The sequence below is a fragment of the Vanessa tameamea genome, chromosome 12, assembly GCF_037043105.1.
Source record: "Vanessa tameamea isolate UH-Manoa-2023 chromosome 12, ilVanTame1 primary haplotype, whole genome shotgun sequence".
NCBI classification, from domain to species: Eukaryota; Metazoa; Arthropoda; class Insecta; order Lepidoptera; family Nymphalidae; genus Vanessa; species Vanessa tameamea.
Window position 1 is genome coordinate 7,849,992 of NC_087320.1, and position 27,950 is coordinate 7,877,941.

At 30.2% G+C, this 27,950-nt stretch overlaps 2 protein-coding genes across 2 annotated transcripts in view; both read left to right on the forward strand.

Annotated features, from left to right (window-relative positions):
* Positions 1–27,950, forward strand: part of LOC113392893 (NADP-dependent malic enzyme) — a 200,994-nt gene that overhangs the window by 154,384 nt on the left and 18,660 nt on the right. The window lies entirely within an intron of this gene.
* Sol1 overlaps positions 13,850–27,950 on the forward strand; it is a 224,370-nt gene continuing 210,269 nt past the window's right edge. The window contains exon 1 of the mRNA XM_026629750.2: positions 13,850–13,911. Coding sequence (XP_026485535.1) covers positions 13,888–13,911 — 24 coding nt within the window. The 5' untranslated portion in view covers positions 13,850–13,887. The remainder of the gene's footprint in view (positions 13,912–27,950) is intronic.

The window sequence follows — 27,950 nt, forward strand, 5'->3', positions numbered from 1 at the left end:
AAAGATACCTATAAATATAATCTAAAAGAACAAATTGGAAAATTGGTTTAAAGATTTAATATCCGTCGTACGTCGTTTTTTTTTTAATATTCGTGAAGATTGTAAATTTGGACGACAGCCACATTTTAAGTCTTTGACTCTGTTTGGCAACTGTAAGATTGGCAACGTTCTTTTTACTAGTTTCGATACGCCTATTAATGTTTCAACAAAACTTAACTTATACGGACATTTCTTGAATAAGAAGATGAAGACAAAACTATTTATAAAGAACGAAAGATATTTGAATATGGAACTCTTCCGGTTGACATGATGATAGAATTTAATTGAATATTTTGAATTTCAATGTAACGATTTTTTTAGTAGGACGATTCTAGCAAAAAAAGGGTTGTTCTCTCACGAGTATCAGAGTACCGGCGGAATAGTTAGTTAATAAATATACAAAGGTAAATAACATTTCTTGAACGTTATGGAATAAAAAAAACAAAAATCGTTAATATACAGCATATATGAAACATTGTATAGAAACTTTTCTGATGTAAAAAATATTTACTATTGTCACGTCCTCATTACATTGCGCCACACGTGTACAACATACACAAAATATTTCACTAAAGAAACGACTTCGCTTAGTCAATGATGCACGCTTCGTCAAATTGAGAAAATATTTGACGTATACACGCCTCACTGCTATGGATTTTCATTAAGTTTTACATCACAAGCACGTAGCCCCGAAATTCCTACTTCTTGAGGACAGCTATCCCGGAAATGTGGTATTAAATCTCAGAGTCTTTAGCGCTTCTCTTAATAAATGTGAGTTTGCGGGTTTTTATTCGCTTCCATTTAACATTTCTACTAGTTGCCTGACTTCACTGCGGATAATGAAGTTTAATCTCTAGAATATTTTTTGATTCTACTATAAAGATGATTAAAATACAAATATAATTTTCAAAATTAAGTTAAGTATTTGTATTTAAATAGTGTACTTTCGTTGTTAGTAACAGTTAATAAATTTTACACTACTGGATAAATCCTGCTCCTATTTTAAATGAGAGGGATACTCGTTTTGTCACGGATCTCCAATCAGATTTGTTTTAATATATATATAGAAAAACAAAAAAAAGAGACATGAATTTCAGCGTCACTTTTTGAATTATGGATTATGAAAAAAATATAAAACGAATATATTCTTTAAAGATGGTTGTATATCATATTATATTATATTATATAACGGGCGGTAGCTTCACTTAATATAGTTTTGTAAAATGACGATCCAATAGTATTTGTTAAATTCTATATGAATAAATTATATTTTAATTTTGATTCGGTCAATTCGTTCATAAAAAGAAAAATAACAGACCCAATAACCGAATTTGTATCTGTCCGGTCAAATTATACGCATAATTATTGTATATAATATTATTATATAATTCATATTATTATATAATTGTATAAACACTAAACGAAAATAACAATAATAATTATCTAAACACGAAACGTTAAGATAAACTTACCAAGTACCAAGTTTCCGACTGCGCCAAGCCAATATATCAGTCTTGGAGCGAGTAATTTATTTCACTAAAGAAAGATATTTTCAAGCTAGTTAATCAATTAATTTAAATATTGTTTACAGAAACTAATAAACAAGGCTTATATAATTATAATAAAAATAATATAATTATAGACGACAAAATAATGTAACATGATTCAAAAGAGCTTATTATAAGGTATAATTTTATTGGAAATAATTAATTAGAGTGTCAAAACGACAATAATTTTATTAAAATAAGTTGGATTTCCATTATTAATCCTGAAATTAAATGGATATAACTCAATTATAGCTCCCATCTGTAAATGAGCTTCGGTCTCTAAATTATTCAACGGAATTACTTTGTTTTTCCGTTCAGTAGACGCTATAGTCGCATCAAGGAAACCCAATAAAACAATTTGTTTTGTTTGTTTCATTAAACAGACCGATGCTATTTTGTGAGATCACGAGTGATGTCTGTTGCGATAATACAAAACGAATGACATTTATTTTATGAGTACTTTGCGTAACGTAACGCCAAAATTCATCAGAGGAAAACTACACGAAACAAACATTTCATCGTGTTTGATTTTCTCTGTGAGGTACGTTTTATCCAAGATTTTTGGAGATTTCCTTGTAAATTTGCTGATTTAGCGAAAGAAAAGACTCTCGAGATAAAAATAAATTCCGACAAGAAATACTAGGATACAAATTTACCCACGTAACTACAGCTGTGTGTACTTACGTTGTACTTTAAACGTTTTCATTGAAATAGGAAGTGGTGCGCTTGTAACGAATTGTTTATAGTACTAAGTTCCGTGCAAAATTAAGCAATTATCTCAGAATTATAAAATACATACAATGTTACGTTGAACTTACGTTCACGATCTATTGAAGTAAATAGTTTGATAAAGACAACCGTATATGATCACAGACTTAAGTATTTTTAATTTTAACTATTTTTGCATAATTATGTATAACGATGTTATATGATATTTACTTTTATGCTTTGTTTATACAACAACTGTGAAAAACTAAAGAAATATTTAATTCAAATCAAATCAAATCAATTTTGTTCAAGTAAACTTCACAACGAAGCGTTGTTTAAAAAACTACCACCGTTTCGGAAAGCAGCCTCCAGCGAGAAGAAACGGCAAGAAACTCGCATAGTTGCTCTTTTCAAATAAACAGATTTACAATGCTGTTTTTTTTACAAAAATTGGTGTCCCGTGATGGAACCCGAGCCTAAATCCAGGCGTTTTTTTCTAAAAAGTACTCACTTAATGAATAATAAGACTTATTTATTAATTTAGTCTTAATAAACTTTTTAAATTTCGTAAATACAATGCGCGGTTTGAGGCAGATATATACAGTGTAGATTCATGTGCAAAATTTCATCACACACTTGTAAGTTTCCTCACAACGTTGTCCTTTATCGGCAATTACAAGTATAATTATAAACACCAATTCCATTGTTTTCAATTCAATATAAACATCAAACTCATTTCATTAAATTTCTGAAACTGAAATTTTAAAAAATTATGCTCATTTTATTCTTCTATTCCCAAGTGCATTGTTTTACGATTATCTAGCTTCGTTTGTCTAGTGGCTCATTTAAAGGTCGCAGATTCCGATGTTAAATCCCCGATCTGAGCCAATATTAAGTTACTAGGTTTTTCTGCCAAGATAAACCCAGACGTTTGGAAGATGGTGTTTACATTCCTGGACCTCGGACCTTGGTTGGTCCTGCGTCTCATCTATTTTCGGTCCGGTCGAATTGCTGTTCGATCTGAACTATTTGAGGGAATAGTGCACACCTTTGCGCTCTATAACATGTCCTACGTAGTAATTCGCTGGTGTCCTTGAGAATGACTGATGTCGCTGAAGTTGCTCAGGAAAACATCTTCGATATTTCATTAATAAAGTAATATTGTAACATAATTTATATTATCCATACTTCCATACTATATAATATTATAAACGCGAAAGTAACTCTATCTGTCTGTCTGTCTCGCTTTCACGCCAAAACTACTGTAAAGGGTTGAAAAGGGGGATGAAAGGTTGTAAGTTGTTGAAAGTATTGTAATTTTTAGAACTAGAAGCATAAAACTTACATTTTAGGCTGTACACTTATAAACATGACACCCATTAAGGAGCGAATTTTGGAAATTCTACCCCTAAAGGGGTGAAATAAGGGTTGAACGTTTGTCTGGAACTCCATATTTTTTTAAGTTAGAGGCAAGAAATTTTATTTTTGTGTTACTTATTAAAAATGAGTAAATACGTATTAAAGCGTTTCTTAATATTTTACTCTGGAGGGGTTGAAATAAGGATTGAAAGTTTTTATGAGAGTCAATAATTTTTTAAGTTAAAAACATGAAACAATATTTTTGAGACACTGATTAAAAATGACTTGATATGTACGTATTTAAGCGTTTCTAGATATTTTACACCTAAGGGGAGAAATAGGGGTTGACATTTCGTATACTGGTTAGTCTGGAAGTCCGTCATTTTTAAAGTAAGCACGAAATTTTATTTTTTGGTTTGAATGATTTGATTTGCATTTAAGCGTTTCTGGATATTCTACCATAAAGGCTGAAATACACACCAATGTGATATACAAAGAAGTCTTAAATTTACGTAATATTTTAAGTTAATTTGTAAATATATTCATATTCTACGCGAGCGAAGCCGCGGGTAACAGCTAGTAATATTATAATGTTCCAATTATTTTTATATACATATATAAAAAAATTTGCACTTAACGAATAAAATTCGCTAAATTATCCGAAAATCCGGTCATGATGATTATGCTAAATGTACCGGGAAGATCAGAAAAAATAAAAGCGAATTTAATGTTTATTAATTTATTTTATGTTCACTGTTACGATGTTGTATTTCGAGTAACGATAGGCTGTTCAGCCATTATCACAAAAATGACATTCCCGTTAAATGTTTAAACGCAAATTGAAAGCACTTTAAGGTAGGTGTAATTGCCACGGGCAGTTTGAAATTTGAAGTTTACTCCGAGAAAATTTATTTGTACTAACATCGATTTATATTAAATTCAAAATATAGATGTAAAATCGTTTACTGATTTATTTTTTAATCAATTCGCTTATGTTGTACATTTACTTAGTGGTAGGGTTTCGTGCAAGCCCGTCTGGGAAGGTACTACATTCTCATCAGATATTCTACCGCCAAACAGCAGTTCTGATTTGAAGGGCGAGTGAGCCAGTGTAACAAAATCTTATCCCAAGGTTGGTGGTGCATTGGCGATAAAATTAAAGATTAACATTTCTTACAGCGCTATTGTCTATGGCGGTGGTGACCACTTATCATCAGGTGTCCCATTTGCCCGTTCACCTACCAATATCATAGTAGAAAGGCAGGCATCACTGAATTTTCATGTGCTTAATTTGTGTTTATAATTCACCTCGTGCTCGGCGGTGAAGGAAAACATCGTGAGGAAACCTGCATGTGTCTAATTTCAACGAAATTCTGCCACATGTGTATTCCACCAACCCGCATTGGAGCAGCGTGGTGGAATATGCTCCATACCTTCTCCTCAACGGGAGAGGAGGCCTTAGCCCAGCAGTGGGAAATTTACAGGCTGATTATTATTATCATATATTAAAAAAATGTCGGTATCTTTGGGTCTCCTTATGATTTTTTCTAAGATTTTGACACTTTACTTACCTTAGTTTGGAATGAAGTTAATATTAATCAGTTTCTAAATGTACCTTGTAACCAAGATAATAAAGTTAGCTGGTTGCTTTAGTTTTTTTTTTGTCGTACGACACTATCGAAATATATAAATATTCTATGTTTTTGCTTATGCATGACAAGTGAAATAAGCACAGATGAGTCAATACAATAACTATTACACTCAATAGATCAATAGAGCTTGACCTTAAAAAATCTGCAACAGTAAATTTAAATCCAGATACTGTTTCATAAGTTAAATTTAATTGTATAGCTGTTATGTACTCGTAATTGAGGCTCGGTTTCATTTTCTGGTAAGTTTTGCAACTTTATATCCGACCGCAAAACGTGTGTGTGACTAATTAATCCACATAAGACTTGAGTTTTAAAGTTACGAAATATGAGTTATGAGATGCAAAACTAAATCTAAAACCAAAATTATATTATGAACAGGAAAAGTTTCTATAAACATTTTTATGATAACTGGTTATATACTGGCGAATGTCTTCTTGGACGAATTTACTAATGAGAGTCAGTTTCAAAATTACTCGTCCGCGCAAGCTAGATGAGATATTATTATTGTCCGCAAGTGAAATCAAACAAAATTGTATAATGTAAAGCTATATTCAACTGAAGGCCGGGAGAAAATTTTGACATAAAATTCAATTATGTCTATTGCTTAAGTCGCTGGTGTCTCATTCGAGATTTCAAGCCAAGACTTAGATCTGTAACATTAGACACCCACTATATTAAGTATTTAAGTATCGAGTCATTAAATACTCAACACATAATCGTACAATATTCCTAATAACCACTCCGAGCCCTTAAAACCCATAATAACCTAATTTATTAAGAAACAGTACATATATAATTATTAACACTTTATGGATGCAGCTAACGGTGGTAACTGCGTTCGGCGCAACTCTTTCTTATTTAGTACTAGTTGGGTATGGTATAATAGAAAACAAAATACTAATAATAATTGTAAAGGAGGTTTTATTAACGCGAGACACGCAATTAGTGCTCTAAGTGCGTGTCAATTATGGAGTCGGTTACATAATTCTGACAGAATTTTCAGTGTTACTGTAAGTGTGTGTGTGTATTGCTCTTGTGATCCGGCTGCATGATTACATCTCGTGACACGGTTCTGACCTAGTTTTGGTAGAGATTATTGTCAAAATTGTTTCAGTCTGGGATTAGTCAGTAAAACGAGTAAATACATTATATGGTTTGTATGTTTTTTTTTAAGAAAAGTAATAACTCTAAAATATACATGGTTCCTGAGCGCAAATTTTAATAATAATATATATCCCATCAAGTATTTTATCAACATTTATTCTGTAAGAACGTTTGTACTCCAGTCGTGAATTAATAAAAAGGGACTTACCGTTATCGTTTGAATGTTTATTTAATAGCCATTGCCATATGTTACTTTTTGACATTTCCTGATCTTGTTTTTGAGTTTGTTCTTACCGCAATCTGTCAGTCTAATTTCAACTCTCTTTCAAAGCTAATACTTTAAAATTGATATTAGCAACTGCAGTAATTGCAATAAGTATTTATACCTACGCAGAATTTAGATTCCTTTAAAAGTTTCCAGCCTCAGATACGACACTAATGTTTTCTGTCACATAAATAGTTATCTTTGAGCTTGCCGCCTTGGCTGGAAACTAATTTAATATATTTTTACAAAAATATATTCTTGAATGCAATTCTTTTTTTTTTATAAAATATAGGTAGGCGGACGCATCAATCGGCCATCTGGTGGTAAATGGACACCATTGCATAGACATTGCTATTCGCCAACCCCCTTGGGCACTAAGTATATAGTATAAGAATAGAATTTATTTTATTCGAGTCGGCCCGTATAAGTGCTTTTGAATCGTAATTTTACCAAAAGCTACAGCCGGCTGAGAAACTCACTTACTTTTATATATATATCGTAAACTAGTCGTCGCTCTCGGATTCACTCGCTTTTTACGGGTCGGTTGTGGAGTTAGACATAAAAACACCGCCCTATTTCAGCAAATTTAATTCAGTTATTTGCGACAGAGCAACATACATACATTCCGAGCTACTTTCGCATTTATGATATTAGTATAAATGAATAAATTTTATTTAAATTTTTATTTTCAAATAAAATTTTGTATATTATTAAAATACGACTTGAACTCTTCTGTTTCATTCATGCTTTTTTTTTATTTAAAGAATAGTAGACATTCGCCATTTTTAGGAATTATATTAATAAGGGTTATTTACTCCGCCAGTTGAGCTAAATGCTAGGAGTGGGGACGACAATAGCCCTAATAAAAGGTAGTCAAAATCGAACCTGCGACTTTTTGCCAGCCTGGCCTGTAAACCATTGACTCTCTAGAAGTAAGTAACTTAAGAGCCTGTAGATGTAACACTGGGTAATAGCCTCCTCTCTTTTTTGAGGAGAAGGTTTGAAGTTTACTCCACAACGCTGCTTTAACGCGGTTGATTACATATGGCAGAATTTTATCCTTCACGTGTAGGTTTTCTCACGAAGTTTTCTTTCAACTTCAAACATGAGATGAATTATAGATACTAATTAAGCATTTAATGGTGCTTGCCCGAGTTTGAACTCGGCATCATCGATTAAGATTTACGTGTTGTAACTACTGGGCCATCACGGATCTATATCTATGACAGCTTTATCTATATGAACTTTGTGTTTTTAGTAAATTCATATTTACTTTGAGCATTTTTTGTAATTAAATAATGTAATATCTCCCTTTTAATAACGTCACATCGTTGATGATCACGAAACGTAGAAATGAATTATGATGACAGAACGGCAGCAACAACGCCATTATTAATTCGTTCAAAACGAATTATTTGAATATTTATAGCATTTTGCGTTCGAGGTATTTACTTTATAAAACCATTTAATGTTATAAATTCAAACGGTAGCTACGCAAGCTAATGTTCTATAAAATACATGTTACATATGTGGTTTATGTAAAACTTTGTAATTTATATTATACTTGAACAATAAACATTAATATTTGCTTCAGTTACATACATACATAAAAGGCGTTGATTTCGTTTTTAATGATTGTACTTTAATGACATACTTTGTAATAAAAATGTTAGAATACAGTAACTGAGTTACTTGCCGGTCCTTCTCGGTAGAATCTACTTTCCGAACCGGTGATAGCTATACATTTAATTCAACTCTGTATCACGACGATTCAAAAGTGTTTTTATGAGCTTATTTGAATAAAGAATACATTGATTTTGTTTTTTGATTTTGACATAATAATTTCCGTTTTGCCGATATACTTTGTTATATTCGGGAACTTTAAAGAAGGTCTAATTTATAATATTTTAATTAATTAATTCTATATTTCACATTATATTAACTAGAATAATTGTTTAGCAAAAATCGTAATTTATCTAAAAATATACCATGAAAGTTATTTTACAATTTTCAATAAATTGCATAACGCTTGAAAGATTAATATTTAATCGACAAAGGTTTCTTTAAAGATTATACTAGAATTCATTACAACTCTATTGTACTATACTGTCAAATAATTTGCTTGCCTATAAATAACAAAAATTTTCGAAAGAATTAGTGTCTAAATCTGAACCTTTGAAAACTCAATGTACTCAAAGAACAAGCCGACTCTAAAATTTGCCTCGCTGGGTACAGTGTGCCTGACTGACCCATTTTTCCACATAATGGGTGTCTAGGCAGTCGAACACTAGAAAATAACGGTAGATACATCGCATCAACGTTTCACTGTGATTTAGCGATGTGTTCATGTATGGCGTTTCTTAGAAAAAAATGCATCACACTGCATTGTAATAACGTCTTGCGTATTGTATTAAAAGTCCAAATAATAATTAAGAGTAAATATTTTCAATTTATAACTGCTTCCGGAAATTAATTTGTGCGGACTAAAATAATATTGTACTTAAACATTTTCCATATCTAAAAGCGCACTTATCAAGTAAAGAATATCTTTTATTTCGATAAGATTTTTATAACCAAGCAAACAGTGTTACGTTAACAGCTTTGTACTATAGATATGCAAATATCACAATCACATTAAATAACTATTTTTATGATTATATCATCGTGTAAGATATCATCTATTACTATGATAATTTTACTAAAATTTATCCGGACGTTCCTGCTTAAATCAGAAAGAGATTTAATATTACAAAAAACCCACGTCTTCGTTCAATTTTCGTATAATTTTCCATATAAAAAGTATCTTGAATGTCACACTTTAATCCTTAAACTATCTCAAAGCAGAAGACAGACAAACGTTTAAGCGATTCGTATCCACAGCATCAGCGTACAATACATGAGTTACTTGTCTTGTCCCTTAAATACTACGTTGATCCGCTCTGTCGCTTCTTAAGAAACGAATAAAGTAACGGATACACTTTTGCTTATTAATATTAATTGGAATTGGAATTTTGAAAAGTAAAGCTTCAACATTTTGAAAAATACTTTATAAACAAATACGGCAATATTGAACCTATATATTACGCAGAGCGTTTTAAACGATTATAAAGGATGATGAATCATGGATCGTAAATTTTAGTTTAGCTGTGTTATTCAAATATGTATGTACTTTATATGAAATAAAATTTGAGGTCATTTCACTAAAACTTTATTTATTAAGCGATCTTAAATGCAGTAAGCAAACACAAACGAACTTTCCAATATGTATGCATAAATATTTAAGTTTAGATTTTTAGGTCTATTTTTTAAATCCGGTGAATTAATTTTTATATTTTTGGGTAGATATTCGCTTTCAATTTAAAAAAAATATAAGCTATTAGCTTATAGCGAAACGATGTTGTTGATCTCGGACAGAAATATACAGGTATGTTCAACTCAAATCAAAATATGCAGTTATAAAAAATACCGGCCAAGTGCGAACCCTAAAAAAGTGCATAACGCGACAAACTAAATATAAGTAAATTTTCTGTAAAATATTTACTTGTTAAATAAAACTAAATATTTTGTGAATAGTTCAAGCGTTTACCTGGTGATGATTTTAGTATCGGTCAAAGAGCGGCAAAAAAATTAATGTTGTTTCCCCTCCCTAAATATATATATTTTTTGCAATTTTGTTATTTATTATTAAATTTAAATTTGTGCCACAAACCAACACTGAGTTTTCATATTCTTAATTTTACCACGTGTGTGAGAAACATCTTAATATTTCCATATACTTTCTTTAATATTACTACGTAGTTTTATTTTGATTACCTAATTCTAACAATATATGATCAATAAAAAAAATTGGCTCTACACGCACTGACTAGTAAAGTTACTTTACAGACAAATGAACATACCGCTAAATATTATTTAAAAAAATGATTGAATCGAATGGTGAATGATTATAATAATGTTTTCAATAATACTTAATGCTTAAATACGATTCCAATCTTCATACTGTTTTATATTTTTTTAAACCTAAAACATTGCCAACATTCTTCTAATAATACAAACACTCGAATTTAAAAAGTTTTTTTTTTTAATTCTTTACTTGCCGGTTCCTCGCCATTTAGATCAAAATTATTAAACATTGCGAAGACGTTAAGTAAAACCATATTTTACTATCATTCTATAATCTGTCCTTTAATTTATCATCTACTGTAATATTTTGGTACATAATAATGTAAATTTACCAACATTACTGTGTTGCTAGAAAGAGACACTCATATCTTAATACATCTTTGCAAATGAAAGAGACTCTAGACACTCGTTCACTTTATATAATACTATTTCTAGTATTTTGAGTTTGTATAACGGTTCGAGATAAGACATCGTTGTCTTCTAGTTACAATATCTGGCATTAGTACGTTTTATTTTTAGTATTTTATTATTTGCTGTTTAATATTAAGTATTTAAAATCGGCAATGGTCTGTGATCATACAGCCGACCCTTTATTTTTTATACTTAAAACCTTTTTTCTTAATGTATCTATAAAAGTACAAAATTATGCTGATGTAATTTTAAATTTGATTTTGATTTTAGAACATATGTATTCATGAATTATTAACCTTAACACTTAATTTATTAATTTTTTGTAATTTGACTCTACTTGTATTGCTTGTAGTAGTTATGTGATTATATTGAGGTAACTTAATTTGCATAATATCGCATACTGTTATGTTAATCAAAATTACACTGACGTCCCGGTCTATTAGTAACACGATCATGTAATCAGTGTAATGTCATTAATTTCATACAGATCCGTTTTAATGAAATTCAGCGAGCTTGCCGTGTAAATGTACAGTTAACGTACAAAAAACATAAAATCATTAATAAACAATCCAGGATGTAACTCTTAACACAAAAGGGTTAAGCTCATAAATATCTACTTGTTTTATTAAAAGATAAAATGGTTTTGTCTCCAAGATTAATATAACATATTTTAATGATTACTTAATTTTATTAAAGACAATATTAATAAAATATAATTTAAAATATATAAACAGTTACATAATTAATAATAATAATCTGTAAGACGATCATGGTTTCCAGGCGTAGCTACCCATATGTTTGTTGCAATACGTAGGGTTTAGTTATTTTATGTAAGTCTTTATAAACAAGAAAACAAAAAGTATCATCAATTTGTGTTATTTTTCGCAACTTGTAAATAAATCTTTGAATAGTTTGTTAGGACAAAAAAAGCAAGAAATCAAAAAAGCATCATAGATATTTCCGTCTAAAATCATTTTTCAAAATGTTGTACAATTAAGCGATTTGAAATGTGTGAGTGTTTACTGTTGATAGCACTGACTTCTATTTGATTAGACATTAGCTGTTAATTTTTCGCTCAGCTACGCCTAATATAAACATTTTTTTTTAAATAATTAAAAAAATATGAAACAAAAACTAAAGCAATAAAAGTTTGGTTATTATGATATATGTAGTAACAAGCATCCAAACGCACATACTTTCGCAAACAGTGACAGTAACTGTATAGATACGAAGAGGTTAACTAAACTTATAAATTGTAGTTTCCGACTTCGCAAAGTCAATACGTCCTTCCTGGGTCACGGTATATTTTAGTTGGGCTATTAATAAATTGAAATCTCATGTCAAAAAAACAACATAAACTTTTAAGACTTAGCATTTATTGTTATATAAAAAACATTATTATTTGTTACCGAGTTTCTCGCCGGTTCTTCTCGGTAGAATCTACTTTCCGAACCGGTGGTAGAGTTAAATTTAATTCAACAGTGTAACATGACGATTCAAAAATAATTTTTATGGGCCTGCTTGAATAAAGAATATTTTGATTTTGATTTTTGATATTAAATTAGGCCTTCCTGGTAAAATCTACTTTCCTTACCGATGGTAGCTAAATTTAAATTAAATATAATACATGATAAGTCAATAGTACTTTTTTGACCCTATTTTAATAAATAATATTTTGATTGATTTTTAGCATATTAATATAAATTACGTATGTAATGAAGATGCATTCTTGTGTTTGGTTATAAAATTTTAAATCAAATATTGCAAATAACGTACGTAAGCTAAATAAAAAAAATAAATATTTGACAGCGTTTAATAGATCGCTGAAGGTTTAAAAGTATTGAGTTATTTAAGAATTATTTTTGTAAAACAAGTAACTTAAATGTTTCACTGCTGGACAATTTCCTCATCTCTCATTTAGAATTTTTCAAAATTGTGAGCTGGAAGATACGCAGTGTTTCGTGCACCGTCAAGCACAAGATTATAAATGCAAATTAAGCACGTGTGACGGCAACGTTCTTGACCTGCAATCAGCGGTTAAGATTTGACACATATTTGATCCACGTCTTTAATAACATTCTAAAAAACATTTAATAAAAACTTTGAACAGTTAGAAGTTACTAATTGCGATAAATGCAGAGATTAATAATATTGATAAATGAGTTAATTCCTAGAGAAGATTCGTATCAATATATGGAAGCACATTCGGATATTACATAATTGTCAAAGGGACTTGGACGCGGTAATAAATAACATTGATTAAAGTCATGTTGGATTTTTATATTTCAATTTACTCTTTATACGATTTACAGAGCATCTGTTAACTTATTTTTGAACATTTTTTATATATGTTTAGTTTTACAGTTTGATTTTTGTATCATTTAAATATTATATTTAAATTTCTATCTGTTAACCCTAACATGAACCACTATATTTTTATTTTCTGGAGAACCATTAATAATTTATTTACATAAAATGAGCTTATAAAAAGCAGTGGTTTTAACCAGGATTTAATTAAGGCTACGGGCTCCAGTCACTAGGATTTTCTATCTGTCATATATATTATTATAATTATGTATACGCGTAGATACGGTTTATAAAATATTTATATATTCTAGTTTTTACTTAGAGTTCACCCGCTTGCTATTAGTAACTTAAATCTGGGCATAAAAAGTATCATATGCTTTACCTGATTTCATCAAATTCGAACGGAATTGATGAAGTGCTTTGACTGACAGACTATTTATGTTTATATATGTGTTTTTGAAACCGCACTGATTACAAATGTATCAAATTTTAGGTATCGTATAATATTAAATTAGTAAAAAAAACTTTTTAATTAAATATTTAATTTGTTTCAGATATATTAACATTATTATTATGGCGAGGATAAGTCGCTATGGGACACGGTAGTGCAATGAAGGTACGGTTAAATACATTTATTATATATATATATATATATATTTTAAGCTGTGGATTAAATAAAAAAAATGCTGTTTTACCTCGTTTTAATTATATGTCAGTTATAATAAAATCGATCGAAGCTATCTCTGCCTTAAATTTACCCAGTGTTTATATTCTTTACTTTTTGCTTTTGAAATATATTTCTGTATTTTCGAAATTATTACGATTAAAAATGTATATGCTTGGAAAGAAACGACGCAGACTGACAAGAATCAGCTACAAAAATATTTTAGATATTCCAAAGATGATCAAATATTCTATAACAGCCAAGTTTTAAGCTTATTTCTCCAACAGATAAATTCACATTATACTAATTAGGTTAGTAATAAGCGTTTGCATTAGCTCTTGTAGACATAATAATCTTCCCACGTTAATAAACTTGTAATAGCAATGTATCAGTTAATATACGTACATTTGATAATGTAAAGTTGATATTAGTACTTGGTAGAGAATTGAATGAAAGCCCCACCCGGTAAACAGGCCACTGTTACACCGACTTAACACAACCCAAAACACAACTTAGAGTTAATAAATTTATCGTTAAACAACAGTACATTATACGTACTTTTTTGAGCTAGCATTAGGCCCTATTAATAAATATTACTTATTCATAAAATAATATTTATAAGTCATAAATATAATCTTTTTTGACTATGTGAGTCGATGTAATTTTCTGCTATTTAATATATTAGAAAATTAATCCTTTACGAATAAAGCAACCTTACTGCGGTATATTGTAACAGTATTTATACGTATGTATCAAATCCATCACTTGGACCTAGCCTTAAAGAAGTAGATCAGATTATCTTGGTGTTTTTTTATTTTTACTTGGTTGTAAGGCTTTGTGCAAAACCCCTCTCTCATCATATATTGGATCGCCTAGCAGCGATACTCTTCATCAGCATTATTGAGTTCCGTTTTAAAGGGTGAGTGAGCCAGTGTAACTACAGCTTAGTTCCCTAGATTGATGGAGATGTAAGGAAATATTAAAATTTCTTCCGGCGCCAATCTTTATGGGCCGTGTGACCGCTTACTACCAGCTGACCTATTTGCCCATTCGAATAGCTATTTAATTTAAAAAAAATGTTAACAGTAATTTTGCCTAATAACAAACCCCAAGTATAAACATATTTAATTTCGAATACAGTTTATAAATATTGTTTATAAATGTTTATAAATAAATATAAGCTGTTATCAATGGAAAGGTATACGTAGTTACACTGCCTCACTCATCCTCACCTATCAAAATACTACGGTTTTGCGATAAATTACATTTCGAGTTGCTCTGTTAGTTCAAATCAAAGTATGAAAACATACGAATAATATATTATGTAATAAAAAAAATATCAATTAATAGGGATTAATAGCTTTTGCAATATCGCTAATTATAAAGGTCTTCATAAAAAATACAGTAAAGCTATAAATGAAATAAAAATAATAAAACCGTTTCGAGTTGTTTTATAACTGTAACAACGGATATTCACAAAACCGAGCAATGGGATTAATTTATTTTTAAAAAGTTTGCCAGTCCACCGCTTGTCAACTTTTCACGTATATTTTTTTATTCTGTTATCGTAAGTAAGAATTTAACTTTGTATTTATTTCATTCAAAGCGAATTCATAGATGAATGTAAGCAATAAATTTTTCGAATATAATTAAGTCAATTAACCTTAGGTATAAAATGTTGAACAGCGAGTAAATAGGTGCACATTGATTGTTCTCTTTCAGTCATCAGTAATTTTACATTTGAAAGAAGAAGACAAAGTGCTGTCATAGGGATATCACTTGTCGATTTTAGCTACAATGGTCAGTCTTAACCGGCCAATAGCCAATAGCAGGATACGTTATAGTGTACGTAAATTCCCAAACATAAGTACACTCTCATAATCCTTAAAATCCTATAAAGGAATGGCCTTAGATAAGGCTAACAAAGCAGACAATCATGTAACTCAACTAACGTAATTTAATGTTCAGTACAAAGGAAGTAACCTCTTCCCAACATTTTACATTTAAATGTACTAGAATGTTGTTTTATAGACTACGAGGCGAAAATAAAATTGAAACGCAAATCGTTTATTCGTCAAATATAGTACAAATGACCGTTGTAAAACCTCCTTTCTTGTTCATATATAAATGTATTTAAATACTTAAACAAGCCCCATTTGTCTGTTAAGATTACTGAAATATAAAAAAAAGAATATGTAATTAAAAAGTCGTAACGGTTTTAGTGTCGACTTCCTCATTTAAGTTGAAATCCCGTCATGGTATTTAAGCTAGTTACTCGTAACTGGCACTTTTCCAACGTGCACAAAGGAGAAATATATATTCTATTATTTCTTTTTTAAATCTCAACAATGAGCCTGGATACTAACAATGCCACAGCTATATGGTAATCCTATTATATACATGCTAAGGACAAATTATGATGGTCTCTTTCTGAATTAAATAATGTATTTAAAGCAACGTCGGTTTAGATTCGCGTATAACGAAACGGATTTTAGACAACTTTCGGAATGAATGAATGAAAATGTTTTGTATTTAATATACCTATATATTGCATAATAGTGATTTTAAATATTATACAATATCTCATTTTAAATAAGTAAATAATTATTGGTTTTCACTTTGTTTTGAATGTTCAACATTAGAAAGTAAGTCTATAGTAATATTATAAAGGTGAAAGTAACTCTGTGTGTTGCTCTTTTACGCCAACATAATAAACCAAATTTATTGATATTTGCTATTAAGTAAGCTTGAACCTCAAGGATTAACATAGGCTATCTTTTTTACCTAACACCTGACGTGTTTGACCGTCGATTAATAAATAATAAACTCAAAACTTAAACAGACCGTAGTTTTAGGGTTGTAGTTTATGTAACACTAGCGACCCACCCCGGCTTCGCACGGGTGCAATTGATGATACTAAATATACTACAGAATGTCTTTCCACGTTCACAGTTTTTAGTCAGACAATACAAACCGCTATGTTCCTGCGTTTTAAATCTGTAATATCTTCGAAAATATTCATTTAAATTCGATATTGTAGATGGCCATATTGATCTATATTAAATTCACAATGTATTTAAGGTACTTAATTGGATAAGGATTAATACTATACAAAGAAACTTCCTCTTGAATCAATATATCTATAAAAAAAACGCTTCAAAATCCGTTATGTTATTTTAAAGATCTAAGCATACATAGGGACAGACAGCGGTAAGCGACTTTGTTTTGGACTATGTAATGATACATTGTTATGAATCAAAACTAGGTCTCCCTTTAATCTGTATGGGATTTATAATAACGATTTAGTTAACCGGAATATTTTAGATGTTTTGAGTACGTGGTATTATGTATATTGAAATGATAAACAACTTCGAAGAAGAAGATTGGTTTTTTGATCAACCTCTTTTGCTAACGTTGTTTTTTCTAGAATTTTATTTAGGTAAGTAGGTGGATGTACAAATGGACTTTAAGAACTATTAAACATTCCTTATATCAAGAAAGCGCCACCAACCTTGGGAACTAAGATATTATGTCCCTTATGCCTGTAGTTACACTGGCTCAGTCATTAAGGATTGCTGTTTAGCGGTAGAATATCTTATGAGGGGTGGTACATAGTCAGATGGTCTTGCACAAAGCCCTATTTATATATGTTCATCGAGTATAGGATGAAATTATTGTAAAAAAATATTTATGTAATTTTTAATATATCGCTGAGTCTCATTAAAGTCTTCTTTGTCTTTGTATAAACGAAAATTATTGAATATTAATAAAATACAAAAAAAAAAAAATTATGATTCAACCACTGTCCCTCTCCTCGAATAGCCGAATAGTCTTCACTTTATCTTGACAAAACAAATAAATCATTTAAATAACGTAAATTTAATATCAAGGTAAAATAATCAAAGTAAATTCCTAGTAATATTATAAATAAATATGTACTTGTGCTTTGGAAAAGATAAAAGGAACACTAAAGTCAAATTAAATATTAATATTAAAAATGATATTTTAAGTCTTTGAAAGGCTAGCTGGCGTTTTCGACTCATCTTATAGAGTAAAGGCGCTGCAAAAGTGATTTACGTAAACTATCTTTCGGATATGAAACGGCTTTTACGAAGCACTTTACTAAACTAGCCGTATTTCTCTTTCGAACCCGCTTATCTAGAGCCATCGATGGACGTTAAAGCAAAGTTAAATGGAGATGAAAATCAACGACGGCTTGCCTCATTTCTGGGTCAAGCACAATTCCTAAACTACTTGATTGAGTAGTTTAATCTGAAAACAGTTCTGATTTATTTCTATTCTAAATGCCTAACTAAATAGCATTCTGTTATATAATCTATCGTTGCGCCCTGAAATTAATTTAGCGGTACTTTTGTTTATATTTCGCTTGTCTAATGTTATCCCGCAGTCTCTCTTCTTTGTTATAGCTAAGTGCAGTTTGCTCAAATTCAATTTTAGTAGTCTGATTACTTTAGGAGAAAACACTTTTAATATAATCGTTCAAATGCTTTTTAATAAATTCTATTCTGTGAACATAATTATTTTGATTAACTCGTTTAAGTTATAATTTTAGTTATGAAAACTAAACGAGGCTTAGTTTTATATATTTAATAGCAATGTATTATTTATAATAATAATTTAAAAAAAAAGAACCAAAATGAAATTTTACCTTTCTGTGTTAACTATGTCAAACAAATTGTCTGAACCTTCCTTTAAAGCTTAAATCCTCGATTCTCACCGAGGGCGACATTATCGCGATGTAAAACGGAAATTTAACGACAATTCTGAAGGTATTGTCAAATATTCCAGCTATTACCTGGTTTTAGGGTTACTTCACACTGAGATTTACGTTTGTTCGTAACGTGTTATATTGATGTAATGTGAATGTAAATAAAATTAATCACACATTGATTTTACAAAATACACTATATTTAATCTTTTATCCTTTTGGGTAGAATATACTAGAGCCATAATTCCATAAGTAAGTATTGTAAAAGCCAACCGAGGTGTTTTTTTTACAACCAGTATGGTATAGGTAAATAAAATTGTATTTTTGATAAAAGTGGCTTACAATAATGCAGGGAGACAAGTTCATTTCTTAGCCTTTTAATAAAAAGTTGAACCAGGATGGCAAAGCAGTAAAAATATGTGAAGTTGATACGAAGATCACAGAATCAAAAGCCAGTAAATTTTCATGTGCTTAATCATGTTAATTGTTTGTTTTTAATATATTAAAATAAAAATACTAAAACCATTGTTACAGAATACCAAAACCTTCACGGCCATAATTGATGATAGGACACTTTAAAAAAGTCTATTACTTTCTCATACCTAATGACAAATGATTTGTTTAATAATGAAGTCTCTTTATTATAAAATTAATAATGAAACGGTGCTATAATTCACTGTTATGTTTAATAAAATTGAAAAAAATAATAACATTCAGGCGCTTACAATTTTTATTTGATGAAAAATTTTTATAATGGCGTAAAAAATTATAAATGAAGGCCTGTAAACAAAAGGAGCGAGATGCTAGCACATTTAATACGACACCGCGAAAAATTTCGTTACAGATATAATGGAAGACAAAATTGAAAGGAAGGCGAAAAGAAAGTAGGACAATTTCGATATTTTTTAACCAATCAAAAAGGGTCCACGGCGTATCGTGTAAGTTAAAGTAATGACAGGATAAGGATGGATTATTTTATTGTTTTAGATAGAGCGGGAATATATAAGATAAGATAAAATTGAATCGTATTGAGTATCAGTCATACTCTTCTTCCGATAAAAACTCTTTAGGCGCAAAAACATAAATTTGTAGAGATACGTCTCTATATGTAACGTATTAAACTTAGTTGCAATTTTTGAATATGATCGAATATAGTTTCCAACGTGCTCACTTTCACACCACAAAAAGCCAGCAGAATTTAATTGGAATATGCCTAAGCTTTGTTATGAAAAACTATTCAGCAGTAAATATATAGACTATAATTTTAATGCAACGATCGATCTTCCAAACAAATGGAACAGCTAAGAGCTTGTATTAATAACATTATGTAATTATGACTATGTCAACATCTATTCAGTGGAATAATGAAAGATTCTACGTCATAATGAAAGAAATAAAGTAATCTATCCGCATCCGTATCCATTAGCTGCGACACAAAGGCCGATGACAAAATGTCTTGAGACAAAAGAGGCAACGAAGAACCGTTGAAGAGTATCAAGACTTAATGCTTCTTCACATTAAAAGAACAATAGGAAGGGATTTTGTATCTAACAATCCTTTTGTAGTTTTTTCGAGATACAATATATTCGTTTAAAGATGATCTTGATATTTAAACTTAGCTAAATTTAATTGAATAGATTACAACACAGTCATGTCTATCATCATTTGATAATGATAATTGATAATGATAGACATACGACTATATAATATTTAAATCATTTGTCCATAAAGTTTATTAATAATGATACAAAATAATGACATATGTATGTTCCCTTTAAGTTTACGTGAGGTATTCAGTCTATATGTTGATCACGTATTGCATATTACCATATTGAGTTCGAATCAAATACGTCATATTGTAGTGATGTATGTTTATTGTTCAAACAAATATATGTAGTATTAAAAAAAATCTTATTCATTTGTTATATTTTGATAAATATTACCAGGAATATTTCTGCATACATTTATATAACGTGTGTACTATACTTGGTAGAATTGCATGCATTCTCGTCTGCGTTATTAAAGTCGTATCTAACACTCTCCGAGAAACAATATAATGTCGTGTAGTACAAAATGGATTAGTAATAATATGCTCTCGTAAAGGCACAATAGGTTTTGCAATATATGCAGGTCATTGATTCAATATGCCATATTCTTTCTTAAATCAATACAGATGCATTAAAATAAGTTAATGATAGATAAAGTAAAAGTAATCACTTATTCAATGGTACGTACTCATTATGAGACTGAAAAGAACCAGCGAAGGGAAATCAGTGTCTTTTTTTGTTTATTTTTTTTTATAATTTTATTTACACTCGAAAGCTTCTCTGTTGCATATATACAAGTACATATATGAACAATGTACATAATAGTTTTGGCAGACATTTCATTATTTCATTTATTAACTTAATAAATAAAGTGCTTGCATATATATTATATAATCATTAATTATTTTATGTCATATGTAAATGTTACTAGGTGAATGTTTAAGAGCATTAAAACATACTGAAGCAAGTATATATAAAATACTAGAACGAATATTTTCTTAGGTTGCTAAATTAAACATTGCATTCTATTAAGAAGCTGCTGAAGACAACTAAATCATTATGATTTGCACAAACGTAATACTGTCAAAGGATGTGCTGACGTTTTTGAAACTGAGAGAGTTGTCTCATTAACACGAGGCCACGAGGCGCTCAATTAGTCACTAAGAAATAGTTAAGGACTCGATTACCGGAGCTGGTGTTCGTAACTTGTTAGTATTTAATTAAAATATTCTATAAACTTTTATAATTGATCTATTCATCTCCAGATAATTTTATTATAAAAATATAATATTTAAATTTTGATTGAAAGTATTAAGTAACAAAATGGTATTATTTATTTTTTTACCTTTAATTTTGTTCCTACATAATATATAGAAGAACTGAAGGATTATATGGTGTAAATGTATAATAATGTATATATGTATATATAACATACATATGACTTTTGAAATCTATATAAAAATAAGAATACAAAAGGAAAAAATTGAAATAAATTATACAGTAGAAAAAAAGAAGCGGCCTATATAATATTATAGCAAAAAATATTGTATGCCATTTAGTATATTTAATGACTTCATATAATGACAATATTTTCCCGAAAACATTTGCATGTATAAAGTACGGAATTTGCGAAGATTATTTCACTTGTTTTAATTTTAGTACTAAGTTTAATTGATCGTCAACAACGACTGGTTTAGAAAACAAAGATTACTACTAGGGAGGGAAAAAACTGCGTGTAATTTTATTGCTCACAAATTAACAAGAAACATTTAACCAAGTTGTTTCTGTTTTCCTACAACAATCTTCAAGTGCATTAAGAAACATTAGTTAGGCTACGAAGCGCGATGACAAAATATCTCAACTGAACACAAAGACTCGCCAAGGCCGACTAAACTACTTTAAGATCTTAATGTACTTTATCACCGAACAATATATAACACTATACAGCTTTATTACCAACGATAAATATTTTTTCAAGTTTCATAATATTGTCTAAATAATTAAACCAAACAAATTTTAAATATACAATCGAATAATCGGTATGTAAATATATTATGTCTGAATAAGTTTAAGAGTGGTGGGGTGGGCAGGCACAAGGAACATAACATCTTAGCTCCGAATATTTCTTACAATACCAATGTTTATGGGCGGTGGTGACCACTTACCATCTGCCCGTCCTATTTCATAAAAAAGATAATCTGATAATTTCATTAAATAAGTATTGAATTTGAGTCAGCCAGTGTTAAAATACAAGTGTAAATATTCGTTTCCATGGGAACTCATTTGGTGTTTTAGAGTCTAAGGAAATATATTTATTAAACTGGGGATCATCGTCATCCTCATCAGATGGCTCATTTGCACTAAGTCTCAATTTTTAAATTGAAATAATATGGCTACATAGATCGTGGATCACATTTTTTTCAAAAACGAGTTGTCTTTTATTTATTTGTCTATTATCAGAATAAAACATAATTTAAGATAAATTGAATAACGCCTGAACGACGATAAAACTTGTTGCAATTAATTAATTCATTCCGAAACTCGAGGATACAATTACGTGACTATTAATTATTCATACCAATCCTGAAATTATATTAAGTTAAAAACGATACGTAAAAAATGGTCGGATGTGGTTTGTCTGATCGCTTTAAACATTTCCCATTTAGCACCCTCAATAATTATAATTACAAAAACATTTTATCGATTTTGAAATAAATTGAATTATAATAAGATGACCTTATTCTCATCAGACCTAAAGAAAGAAAAGGAAAAGTGGAAAAGTCCTCGTCTTATTCTCGGCGTTCATGGTAAAATAAGTTCGGTATTTAAGATAAAAAAATCTTAAATATCTTTGATAGGATATCGAATGCATGTGTGTGTATCAAAACTCTAACTCCAAACATGTGTTTGTTCAAATATCTAGAACTTTCTCTCTAAAGAAGAAGAGGGCTGTTACTATGACTAATACAATACCGATGAATGTAAATTAACGTAATTTCCATGTTATGTGTGAAAACTGTACAGCGCGGTTTTTCTCTTGCCATAAGTAGGTAGCATGCATGTAGCTTGTTATAAGCATTATATATTTTATACTCAACACTCTTACAATAATTGATTTATCTGGTAGTAGGATATTGTGCAAACCCGTTTGAGTGGTACCACCCACTCATCATATATTCTACCGCGAAGCAGCAATACTTAGTATTTTTACAGGCACAAGGGACATAACATTTTAACTCCCAGGGTCAGCATTGGTGACCGCATGCCATCAGAAGGCCCATTTGCCCGTCCGCCAACCTGTATCATAAAAAAAAATCATTCTCCCCTTGGTAACTGCAGGTCACCTTGGAAATCATTGTCTATTCAGTCATTCTATCTCCTTAAGACTATTAACTAAAAATGAATTTCGACTTTGTATAAAAATAAAACTATTGAATTGATTTATATAATCTGTGAGTATCGTTAACGTTCCATAATCTGTAAAGATGTAATGTTAATATTCCATGGTAGTTCCAGAATGTTAACACGGTATTCAGTTATTAGCACGTTGATATTACAAACGGTTTAGGCATGCGACATTACTAACTCACTAAATCTTCGTTAAGCGCGGGACGACATATGGTTTCGACCCCGGCGGGTGGTCGCTGGCTAGAATCATAGTAATATATGGGATAGGAACATATTGCTAACAGCTGGATCTAATTTAATATTTTCGATGAAAATTATACGAACTGTAATCTAATTGATGTAATGTTTGATGATGGAATGTACGTAAATATTTATATGATTTATTGAATAAAACTTCATAAAACATTTTTTTTTCATGATATCGGTAGGCGGATGAGCAAATAGGCCACCTGATGGTAAGTGGTCACTACCGCCCATAGACAATGGCGCTGTAAGAAATATTAACCATTCATCACCAATGCGCCACCAACCTCGGGAACTAAGAAGTCCCTTGTACCTGTAGTTACACTGGCTCACTCACCCTTCAAACCGGAACACAACAATACTGAGTACTGCTGTTTGGCGGTAGAATATCTGACGAATGGGTGGTACCTACCCAGACGGGCTTGCACAAAGCCCTACCACCAAGTAAACAGACCAACATAAATCAAAGACATCTAAAATTTCTACAAAAATATATATCGAAGTTATGATAGACAGGTATTTAAAAAAATACGCAGAACCGCTGACCTTGTTCTGGTCATCGGCTCTGCTATAGTTATAATAATTTTATGTTTATACTGAAAAGCTACTTTAAGATATCGACGGCATTTATTTTATTTAAAAATAAAAAGGTGAGTATTAACAAAAACAAGCAATAGTTAAAAATAGTTTTATTTAATCAACACAGCTTTTTCTTATTTAACCAACATAGATTTTACTTATAATGTTTTCTCTTCCGAAGTCGGTAACATAGTGTCTCCAAAAACACTTCATTATTAAACAAACAGATGTAAAATCACTGTATTAAAAAATGGTTTTGACAATTATTTTTATAAAACAATTAATAATTTTAAATGAAAATAATTAAAAGTAATTCAAACCGAATTGCAGTAGCATTATCTAATTAATAGTTATTACACGATTAATCAATTCTTATAAAATCAATACCGGGCATATTTTACCCACACAATCATTTTAACATTTACAATAATTTTTAAGAGTATAATAAAATTAACCTTATCAGCTAAATAATATTCGCGGCGATATATATTTCTCATAATTAGGTCGTCGTCGTATTGTCGTCTTTTGTTAGTAACATTATTATTGTTCAGTTATATAGACGTGACTTAGTTGGAAAGTAGTTTTTCTAGTTTTTTTACCGAGTCGGACCGATAAAAAGTTATTGCGGTTTTCTGTGAAAAAAATCTCAGTAGCTGTAGTTCGGAGTGTTGGCACAACAAATTTGTAAATGAAATCTTTGAATTATTTACTATATAAATAAGTATATGAAATGACAAAGTAGTGGTCACTTCTCCTTTTTATGTCAAACGAGATAACCCAGTCAACTATCTACGTATTACAATGTATAACTTGTAGAAAGCTTTAGAGCTTGTACAAAGCCCTACCACCAAGTAAACTACTCCACTCATAGACGCGAAATCTTAAAATGTACATAATACATTAGATGATATGAACTAAAGAAAAAAACTTTAAAAAAATATGCAGGACAAAAAAGCAAGGAATATTAACTCCAAGTTTATTTATCTTCTGTCTTAATTTTTTTATCTTATTTTAATTGTTTTATCAATGTACTTAATTGTGTTTAAAACAAAAAAAAATCTTCTCTAACTTTATCGTGTGAAGCCTAAGAAAGAACATTGACTGTTTTATGTTGTAACTGTTAATTTTAATATTGACATAGAAATAAAATAAATAATCTATGTATAGAGAAACATCCCTAATCTATTAATATTTAACTATCATCAGCTTTAATCGATATACAATGCTAATAATGTTACTGTTTAGAATCTTGCGGATATGTTTCTCTTGAATTACGCCATAATTCAACGGAAACACACACGTCTTTTATATATTATACAATACGAACATTCAAGTTTTTTTATGACTGTATATCAAATCTTCATTGGTGAATTGAAAGTCCAAAGCAATGCTCGTTTATGTTCTATCATTCAGCTATTTACGATACGGAATATGGCTCTGTTATTACCAAAGTTCCTTGTAACAGAACAGATTTGTGCGAAGTTATGATACAATAATATTTTTTATAGCAATATAAATTTGGTATTTTGTTTAAAATGATATTTTATCAGTGTTTAAATTTAAAGATAGATATATCGTCTAATTCTATCAAACGTCTGGAGCCATCCATCCATATATATTGCCTGTACTTTATAAAGTATTTTCTCCTATGTTCTGTAGAGAATAGCTGAAAATTATTCAGATTTTTAGAGGAATGCAATTTCTTGCTGCCATCTTTAATAAATACAAACTTCTTCGTCTCAAAGAAATATATCGGATTAAATTATAAAAGAGATATTTCAGTGAAAAGAAGAAGTTAAGAAATACTGCAGGTGCTGTAATGGTTACCGATTTCTTTGATATGATAAGATTTTTATCGATGTGCTATAAGGTACTAATATAAATAAAACTTTGTATACTCAGCTCTCGAGATACAATTTGGATTGGAGATTACAATGACTTGCAACTTCTTAGGATTAACTCTATTGGTTGACTGTTGTTTAGTCATTCTTAGTAGCAGATGCCACGATATATAGGTCAACGCATGTCGATTGAGAATACATTTTTGAACTCTAAGTATATATGTTAAAAAGAGGAGTTACGTTTGAAGAGAAGAACTTTTTAAATAGCGATTAGGTACCACCGTATGCAACAGCATATTTAATGTCCAAACCATATTTAAGTAAGGTTAATATTTCTTAGTGCTACAATGTCTATAGGTGGTAAGCACTTAGCATCGGGTAGTAATATAAAAAAATGATATTGTTTAATCTAAGTACGCTTTTACAACTACTTACAGATGAATAATACTCACCTCTATACAATAAAAATACTATTGACTTGTACAAACAAGAAATCAATTTAAATATTTTCCTCGTAAAAAGGTCTATATAGGGTCTTTGAAATATTTTTTTAATATTATAAAAACGTTCTTTTGCCATCAATTAACGGAAATTGTAGGACTTGATAAATAAAAAGTTTTGTTCGTCTATTTTGTGACGACGAGGTCGGTTGCACTTTGAACTGATCCCACATTTTTTTATATAAAATTGAATAAGTGTTAATAAAGAAGTTACATAATACGACGATGGCAAAGTGCCATTCCAATTAAAGTGCCAATTAAAGTTTCATTTCACTCTTTTTATTATAAATACGAAAAATTTTCATAATAATATAAATATATTAATCATCATCCTCCTGCCCTTATCCCAACTCTACTTGGGGTCGGCGCAGCATGTCTTCTTCTTCCATACTTCTCTGTCGGACGTCATTTCACTAGTAACATTCTTTCTAACCATATCGTCTTTCACACAATCCATCCATCGTTTCTTGGGTCGTCCCCTACCTCTATATCCATCCACATCCATTTTCAAAACCTTTCTCACAACATGGTCCTCATTCCTCCGCATAACATGCCCGTACCAAGACAGCCGGTTTCCAGATAGCTTTTAATAATATTTCTATTCTATAATTATGTACAATTTTGTGCTACGACATTAGAAAAACACAACAAAACTACACCCGTCTGGCCTAAGCGAGATAGTTTATGCGTAGTGTTCGAACTAGCGATCTCTATCACAGTATGAAATTGCAATGATTAAGAAAACAATAATAAAGGAGTTATATTGATAATATACCTTTTGTATTTAAAAGTTTAGTTAAAATTATAAACATGATTATTGTGGCATTCTAATAATATTTGAATCATCTTCAAAATAATTTAACGCTTCGTAAATAATGTAATTCTAAAGAATATTTTTCAAGCATATTCTTACGTATATTATAATTAACGTAGTGAACGATTATGCATATAAACTAACATCATCAAATACATTTTGTTAAAAAAAGTAACGATTCACTGAAAATGAAATTTTAATACGGTAAACCAAATCTCCGAAAATGCACGGACACGGTCCGTGGCTAAAACCGTACAGGTAATACCGTCGAAATTTGTGGCCCTCACATTTTTAACTGCAAACGAATGTGGATAAAATAAAGTTCACGGT